The sequence below is a fragment of the Alosa sapidissima genome, chromosome 22, assembly GCF_018492685.1.
Source record: "Alosa sapidissima isolate fAloSap1 chromosome 22, fAloSap1.pri, whole genome shotgun sequence".
Taxonomy (NCBI): domain Eukaryota; kingdom Metazoa; phylum Chordata; class Actinopteri; order Clupeiformes; family Clupeidae; genus Alosa; species Alosa sapidissima.
The window spans coordinates 24,906,962-24,916,565 of NC_055978.1; the positions used below are offsets into that span (position 1 = coordinate 24,906,962).

The window sequence follows — 9,604 nt, forward strand, 5'->3', positions numbered from 1 at the left end:
TAGGCATCTGTTGATAGAATGTAAAGAATAATCACATGATTGTATATTTTAGATGAATGCATGATTTGTCACTTCAGATGAAGGTCCACAATGTAACAACTAGTAAAGGACTGCTTGAGTGATTTAAGTGGTCAACTTGGAGAAAGAGTGCCCCTTGTGGTAAGAGTCATGACAGATCCACTAACAGCTTTTACTAGACTTGGCTGCCACCAAGTGGACCTGAGGTGGCACTGCAAATAAAACAAGGTGACTATCTGTGAGCTGCTAAACATTATTCCCAAAAGTCACCACATAACACAATCCCACACCCCAAAATATGCACACCAAACGAATGCCAGATATGTTTAATGTTTTTATTAAAAAAAAAGAAGTTATTACAGCTCATTATACACAACTATTCTGAGAGGTTATAATCCTATAGATAGAGAGCAATTTGTCCTCTGTGACAAGCATGCCCACTTTACAATGCAGTTAAAGTAACCGGGGATGAAACCTAAAAGCATCAAATAAAAATCAAAGGAAGGGGAGTGTGAGGAGAAATGGAAGGTAGAGTGATTAAAACGAGAACACCTGGGGAAGGCGTGAAGAATAATGGGGGCAACTGAAAAATAAAAACCCTTCAGATTTTTTTTCCAAAGTATCACACACTAGGTACCAAATATAGACAATACTATCAAAACAGTCAAAATAAAAACAACAGCCAATTCCCCCCCCCCATGCTGAGCACCCACCAGCCCTAGAGAGAGACAGAGACGCCTTGTGCGCGGAAGGAGAGGAGGGAGTAGGGTTACATGAGGGTGGACATGGGCCATCCACCCTGTGGGAACAAACACACGGACGTGGAGGTGGAGGAGAGGAGGCCAGGTGTGCTGGGGGCAGGCACGACTCCTCACCACATGCATGCAGATGCATCTAGGAGAGACACGGCAGCCAGCCAAGCCCCAGGAGCAGGTGAGACGAGTGGGTGTTTTGGGGGGTGGAGGGGGTGAATGGAGGGGGTCTATGACGTGGAACACAGGGTGGGGAACTCTGAACTCCGGGGTGCAGCTTGGAAGACGGGTTTCCTCTCCCCCCTTTTTGCTGGGATTCAGTGTATCACTGCACGCCCATGCTCTAAGGCTAGATTGTGGAGGAGGGTTATGTGTTTGTATGCGTTTCTGTGTGCATGTGTTTCTGTCTGTATGAAAAGGAAGGGGTTAAAGGAGACAGGAACAATTCAAGAAAATGACAACTTCAGCACCCCAAGCCCCTCCCACAACCAATCCCAAATTTGATGACTCCTTTACACAGCTCATATTAGGACAAAACACTGGACAACAGTTCAGGCAGATAGCACTACCACTAAAATTGGACATCACAACTCATTCTATAGGCTCTCATTTACTTGTGTGGCTTTAAATACTTTATTAATAGAGGGGCCATTTTTTATATTTATCACATTTAAAAGAAAAGAATGAAATAAGGAATATAATTTCAAACAAAACCATGCTTATTCACTCCTTTATTTAATAATTCCTAAATCTTTCAAAGCAGTTTTGTTTCAGCTTACTCAATAATTCAACACAAGAAGAGGACTACAACCAGCAAAAATAAACAGTCCTCTGGTTTTCTTAGTTGGGTGAACAAAAATCTGATTAGGATAAACTTAAAATGCATACATTTTTTTGCCCTTTAAATCAATGCCCTATTCCGTTGCCCTGGCTTATGCATTGCCCAGTTTTAGCTCGTCTGCCATGGCAACAAACCACAGTTGCATCCTGGCTACTAAGTTGAGTATGTTTGTGGGAACGAGGACACTGGAAATAGAAAACCTCAAAGCTGGGGCCAACCAAGCTGAATCGTCTTTTAAAAGGAGAAAAAAAATAGCAACTTAAAATACTACTCCCATCCTGGCATCTTTGTAAGCTGTATAGAAAGAACTGCGTTCCATCGTCTGGATGTGACATTCGAGAACTCGATACTGCATTTGGGTCTTCCCTTTCTCCAGGAAAGGAAAGAAAAGAAGAAGACAATCTGTGAGAACAAATTTCAAGTTTCAAATTATCATCTGCATTTGAACAAGTGTGGTCTGACTTGGCCAGGCAGTCAGACTCCCATTTAACAGACACGTCTGCTCTTTAAAAAGAAAAAAGACAACAGAAAAAAAAGGGGGGGGGGGGGTTAGAAAATCAAATGAAATGACATCGAGTTAGAACACACGGCAGCCCAGTCTGTCTGAGTTAGTGACCGAATGAAATAAACAAATCTAACTCCAGTGGACACAACGGCCTTTCCATTTCCAAGTGGAAAGTCTTTAGCTACTATAGTTTTGTCATCGACTTGGTGGAACATTAGAAAAAAAAACTGATGTCTGATCCTTCTATTAAATGCTCTGAACAGGCATTGTTTTCTTTAAAACACAAATTCTCTGTTCACCCTGCCCTTCTAGTGGACCCTTATCCTACTCTCAAGTCTGGTGGAGAGTTCTCCATGTGCATCGGTCATTGACTGAAGTGGGTTGGACCTACACCAACCTGATAGGGTTCCAATAAAGGTACAAGCAGGAGAAAAATATCCATGGGATTTACATCCATACAAATATAAATATATATTTATGTGTATGTTTTTTTTATTTTTAAAAGAAATCTGAAAACAGTAAATTTAGTGCAGCTTCAACACCTAGCGAAACTAACTATCCCTACATCGACTCAAATGGCAAACTGAGTTGAGCGTTTAGCGGTAGGTCCAGAAGATGTCGAAAAGACCTGTGGAAAAGCCCCAACTCCCCTTCCCCTCCCTCCCAATCACACTCCCACCCCCCTGCGATGGCTAACCCAGAGGACCACAACACTGAACATAGAAGGACTCCTGACAGAAGCTAAAAAAGCTGAGAATCTCTTCTACACTACGCTAGTTTCAACACGATTTCACTTCAGTTAACATGCCACAATGTACAAAAGGATGCTTGTTTGTTTTTTTTCTCTTTGGGGGGGTGGGGGGCGGGAGGGCTTCTTCATCCGGACAGGTTAAAACTTAAAAGTGTATTCACTCCTTACATGAAAAATGAGGTCAAAATGATAACATGAAAAAAAATATGAAGGAGCTCATTCATCCAATGCAATTCACTTCCACAACAAAAACTGTGCTTAACAAATTTGGGTGGGAGCCATTTTAGGTGACCTCAGTACATACAGCTTTGTCTGTCTATCTTTGGGGGGGTTGAACAGAAGTAGTGGCGGGGACTGTGCCTATGTATGGGACATTCTTCTGGGGGACAGGTCATCTGTGTCATCTTAGCACTCTCCCCAGAGAAAAAAACTAAAGTGTCCTCCATTATTCAGAGAGCAGACTCCATTCAGTGGCAGGACTCTGGCCAACCTCACAACCTTAGGAAATGTGAGCCGACTCTCCAACACAAAGGGAAAGAAGCAAGCAGAGTGTTTGGGGTCCACTAGATCGAGGTTAATGTCTACGAGGCTGTGGGGGTTGGAGTCTTCGGTGTGGACAGCCCTCCCTACACTACAGGTGGATATGCCATCGTACTGGCCACCATGGTCCAGCAGAGAAAAAGAGAAGGGGGTCCCCCTGGCGTCCTTAGTACTCACCATTACCACGCAAGGTTCATAAGGCTCAAATGAGAAATTAAAGTTTCTTTTTTTCCTTTTCCTAAACAAGGTAGGTGTAAAACACACACACACACACCCACCCACCCACACACACACACATATTCACAGAGGGAAGAAGGAAACAGCATAGTCAGTTTAGTCTTTTTTTTTTTTTTTTTTCCTCTGGAGATCCAACCTTGACCCCATTTTATCGGCAGGAGTACAGTACGTCACCAAAGCAGCGACGCGCCACACGCATGCCGACCGCCTGAATTTTTTGACATCGCCGGGCGACAAACAGGTTTTCAAGCGATGTGTCTCTTCCCCACTCCCGCTCCTCTCGTCTCTTCTCTTGCGTCGAGCAACAAGCCAGGGCCTTGTGATTGTGTGACTGCCATACCACGGACATGGACATATCCGGAATCTTCTTTGGTACACTTGTCACATGGCCGACTGACCACTGAACTTCCCAGGCCTGCAGCGAGCGAGCAAGTGAGCAAATGAGCGAGCGAGCAAGCGAGCGAGAGAGTGAGAGAGAGCGTGTGTTGGCATGGAAGCCTTGACCAGGGCAGCAATTACATGGCCCGCAGCTACATGGCCACGGAGGAGGAATGTGGATAATGCCACACGTTTTGATACAAATGATGGGGATTGTGAGGGCAAAAACAAACAAGCAAAAAGAAAACCTCAAATTTGAGAGGTCGAAACTGTGGTGGGGATTAAAAATTGGAAAAGAAAGAAAGAAAAAAGCCAGAACACCTGGAGGAAGATGTGATGTACACGATCAACGCTAGATATCCATAAAAATCCTTGTTAAGTAATATAATAACAACAATTAAAAAAAGAAAAAAAAAAAAAAGAAAAAAAAAAAAAAAAAAAAATCGCCTTGTTTAAATATGAATATTATAGTCTGCTCTCTCTCTCATGGTTAGGAAATCCTATAGTCTCTGTGGTTAGGGGGGGGAAGGGAGGAGCGAGGGGGTCACTACAGCTCCATGTCCTGGGCCTCGTCCTCCGAGAAGTCCGACATGGAGCTCTCGGACGAGGAGTCTCCCGCTCCCTCCTCCTGCTCCTTCAGAGCCTCCTCTGTTGCATATTTCTGGATGTACTCTGTGGGATGGACAGGAGAGATGGACAGATGTTGAGATTGGGGAAAAAAATGAGAGAAAGGAGGACACAGGAGAGGGGGAAAGAAGGAGGAGAGAAAGGAGGAGAGAAAAAGAGAAAAGAGGGGGGGGGGGTTGGTTGGGCGGGTGAGAGAAAGGGCAACAGGGTTGGACATTACCTCATTGAACTGAGCAGCTTCACACAATACATGGCACATCAGCTACACATTTTTCTCTCTCTCTCTCTCACACACACACACACACACACACACACACACACACACACACACACACACACACACACACAGAGGAAGGGAGAAAGGGAGAGACACATACTCACACACATACAGGCTTTTGGCTTATTGAGGGCAATGACGTGATGAAATACGACAGAAATAAAGCCTGTGGCCTATGAGGGATTAAACCACACACTCACACACACATATACACACACAGTTTGCACTGCTGTAGCCTCTCACTGCTATAACACCTCTGACCACACACACACACACACACACACACACACACACACACACACACACACACAAAGGACCCAAGACCTGTTATTCTGACAAACATGAACACATGCACGGCATTATAAGGGCCATGATGCATGGACACGGACACACACACACGCACACACACGGTTAAAGTGTAACCATTTAGACTCACTATATTAACAATTCAGGACCCACAATAGGAACTCAAGACAACAAAACCCAGTATACATTTAATTACTGAGATTTTTAGTTTTTCAATAATTCATATGCCTTTGACAGACTCAATCCTCCCCAGCATAGAGGACACTGATGTTATACAAATTCCAGGAATTCTATTCTAGAAAAACTGGCGCTATTCTCTGGAGGGGTTGTATTGCAAAAGAGTGAAAACTGTCACTTGGCCAAGTATGTCGCTTGACTTGAATCCAATAGAACACCTCTGGAGTATCTCAAAGAGAACGGGAGAGCAACACTCCTATGAGGTACTGAAAACATAAGCACTGGAGCCCAGTAATGAAAAGCATACTGACTGACTGTTTTGCATGTAAAATTTTACATAAGGGCAAATCTGCCCTACACTCATTTGCACATTTTAGCAGCAGCAGCGCACACACACACACACACACACACACACACACACCTTTGATTTTCTGTTTGTATTCTTCCGGCCGGTGGAGGTACATGGCGGCGGCGTCTCCGTTGAGGGGGTCGATGGGGTTGGGGTAGGCCAGCAGCTGGGGCAGGAACGACTCAAAGATGTTGGTGAGATCTGCAGACGCAACAAGTGAGCACACAAACACACATACATCAACAAACAAAAACAAAAACAAACCCACACACAGGCGCATACAAAAACAATCCCACGCTGACATTAGACACATTAGAGGCTCCAAAAGAGGGGAGAGAGAGAGAGAGAGAGAGAGAGAGAGAGAGAGAGAGAAAGGACAGAGAGAGAGAGAGATGATTGCAGCCTAATCCTTTTTTCTGCTATGCTTGTGTGGGCCTCCCTTTCTGTGTCTTCCTCCATCTCCTTATCCCCAGGCGCATATTGCACTTCCTCAGCGATCTACTAGGTGTCACTACTGAGCACTCAAAGAGAAAGACACAAATGAATCAGATGTAAACAAACAACTGAGGCTTGCTTACAATGTTAAAAAAAAAAAAAATAAACAGTTTAACAACAGAATTCTGTGTACAAAATTATGCAGCCTTACTCAAATATGCTTCAATGTGCTTCTAACATGGTTTAAGAATGAGTCAAAAGGCAGTCTAATTCCTATGACTAATTCGTATTCCATTAGACACCTATTCATGATGGCAAACAAAGGTGCTACACTAAAGTAATGACCTCACAGCCATCAGCAAATAAGGCCTCTACAGAGTCGACCACAGCGGCCTCATCTGTGTGCAAATTATGCTGTGTCTATTCCCTATTCCTAATCTGAAAATCCCACTAAAAATAAACGCGTTCCACTCCATAACCACACATCTGTTAGGGAAATAATCCGCACAGCCATTTACACCAGCCACAAGGTGATACTTTAACCTTGCCAGGACCCTGTGGTGTTTCATCTGAAGCACACTGGGCATGGAGCGAAGAGAAGGTGGAGAGAGAGAGAGAGAGAGAGAGACACAGAGAGAAAGAGAGGAAAGACAGAGTGAGAGGAGGAGCGAGAGAGAGCGAGCGAGAGAGAGAGAGAGCAAGAGAGAGAGAGAGAGAGCAAGAGAGAGAGAGAGAGAGAGATGAGAGAGAGAGAGAGAGAGAGAGAGAGAGAGAGAGAAATAAAGGAATAGCATGATGAGATGAGGAAGGGAGAGGGAATCAGGAGGAGTGGACGGGAGAGAAGGGAAATGGGGTGAGTTAAGAAATGAGAATGAAGGCAGGAGAGGCAGATGACAGAGAGAGATGAGAAAGAAATGCTGATGAGAGAGAGAGAGAGAGAGAGAGAGAGGAGAGAGAGAGAGAGAGAGAGAGAGAGAGAGAGAGAGAGGGAGAGAGAGAGAGAGAGAGAGAGAGGGAGAGAGAGAGAGACAGAAGGAGTGATTGTTCTCAGAGGTGTGGGACTGATGTAAGGTGGAATGAAAGGTGGGCTCCTCAGAATGTCCTATCAGTGACCACTGAAGGTATCTTAGCGTGATAACATTGAAATTAAATGTTTGTTGGAAATGTAATTCCAACATAGCCGGCTATCCCCCCCCTACATACACAGCACATTGTCTTCAGGATCTTCTCCAACACACATCCTCTACATACTTACAGCACACTGCCCCCACCTACACACTACACACACACACACACACAGTCACTGCTCCACTCCCCTCCCGCCCACACACACATCTTCACTGTCATCACTCACATACATCATACATACAGTACTCTGCTTGCAATAGTAAGTCCCTGCCCCCCCCCCCCCCCCCACATACACGGCACATTATTTCATCAGGAAGCTTCTCCAACACACATCCCCAACATACTTACAGCACACTCCCCCCCCCCCCCCCAAATACACAGCACATTGTCTCATGAGGAAGCTTCCCCAACACACATATTGCACACTGCCCTCTCCCCACATACACAGCACACTATCCCATCTCCCCTGTCATCCCCCCAACACACACACCAAGACCCCCTGGCAGTTGGGTTAGCCCCTTGAGCCGTGGATCTGCCCAAGGTTTCTTCCTTGGTAAGGGAGTTTTTCCTTGCCCCTGTTGCTCTTGGGTGCTCCTTGTTGGTGACCCCCCCCCCCCCCCCCCATTAATGCACAAATAGGCTGACACCAGACATAATTTCACTGCATTTCTTACTTCCAGTAACTATATGCATGTGACAATAAACTTCCTTGTATCCTTGTATCCTTGTATGTGAAAGCTATAGAGGTACAGATATAGAGGTACAGATATAGAGGTGGAAACAGTAGTAACAACGCGAGCAAACATCAAAGGTGCCAGAACAAGATAAGTCTGCTAACTTAAGAAAAAAAAAGTCTAATATATCAGCATGCACCCTGGCATACTAGGAAGAATATACATCTCATCGTGGTCAATAGCAGGTTAAAGGCTGAAGTCTATGTCCATTTGGATGCAACGATGGGACACAATCCTGACATGAACGAGGCCAGGCCGTTTTCATGAGGTGAGGTCTGGTCGGCTACACCAGGCCACTGGTCTGGCGAGTGGGGAGCGGTTAATGACTGCGGTCAGGTCATGCAGAGGCCCGTTTTCTGACCTTGGTGGCTCAGGGCATTACCTCGTTAGCATCCAGTGAGAGTAAGAGGATTAGGACGCACCAAGGAGGGCGGCGAAACGTGCACAACCCGTCCCATTCCTTCACAAACACTCCTCCTTTCTCCTCAAGAGACACAGGCCCCGGCTTCATCAGGACCACCGCAATCACAACTACACAGTGACAACAACGCTAGCTTCAGTACTCACCGTAAAGGGCTGTCCATGTCTGGTTGATGACATCTAAACACACAGTCCCTGACCTGGAACGGGCAGAGAGAGAGAATGCAGGTTAAACTTCCACAGGGATTTCCCCATCTCATCCTAAGTCTCCTCATCACAGAGCTGGGAGGTTGTGAGTCATGTCTTACTGTGAACCATCTACAGCTGGGATCCCTTGGCCCCAATGCATACTTCAATATATATATTTTTTTTTTGTGATATATATTAGAGTTGCATTATATGGATTAAAACTGTTATATTGTATAGAGCTTTTTTTGAAAGGATAACAATGGTTAAGAGAATGCCTTTTGCATGACACAAAATAACACAAAAGTACTATAACACTATAAGGTAGGTAAACAAAATGATGTGACTGCTTTTTGGTAACAACTAGAAACAACAAACTGGAAACAACATCTCAGCTCATTAATATTGCTCATTGTGGATTTATGGCAATCATCAAACACAACATCTCAGCTCATTAATGTTGCTCATGGTGGATTTATGGCAATCATCAAACACAACATGTTGCTCATTGTGGATTTATCATCAAACAAACTCTGTGGACAGATAGTAGCAGCTCAGCTGCAGTGGCGCTTTCGAGACATTCCTAAAAACAAACATAAAAGCAACGTAGCGCAACACAGCTGCTCCGTGAACGTGACTGAGGCGATGTGTCCTGGCCATTAGAGTGGGGTTTGGGCAGTGCTAAGGAGTATTGGTCCAGTAGGAATGAATCCCCAGGTGGAATATGTGTGATGGCCCATTATGCACTGATGGTAATTCAGAGGTAATTCTGCAGCCCTCCAAGCACCAGGGAGAATGATGGAGAGACTAGCAATCCAGCACGACACACTCACTCCCGCACGCACACACACACCCCCGCCACTGGCCTTTAATCATGAATAAAGCCCAGCTCCACTTGAAAACTGAGAGAATAAACAACAGCATCAAATCGCCTATTTGTGGC

At 45.0% G+C, this 9,604-nt stretch overlaps 1 protein-coding gene across 1 annotated transcript in view; it reads right to left on the reverse strand.

Moving 5' to 3' along the window:
- Positions 1-339: 339 nt before the first annotated feature.
- Positions 340-9,604, reverse strand: part of ube2h (ubiquitin-conjugating enzyme E2H (UBC8 homolog, yeast)) — a 29,861-nt gene continuing 20,596 nt past the window's right edge. Inside the window, exons 5-7 of the mRNA XM_042077869.1 lie at positions 8,623-8,675; positions 5,831-5,959; positions 340-4,694 (exon numbers count right to left, since the gene is read on the reverse strand). Of these exons, the coding sequence (XP_041933803.1) occupies positions 4,570-4,694; positions 5,831-5,959; positions 8,623-8,675 (307 nt within the window). The 3' untranslated portion in view covers positions 340-4,569. The remainder of the gene's footprint in view (positions 4,695-5,830; positions 5,960-8,622; positions 8,676-9,604) is intronic.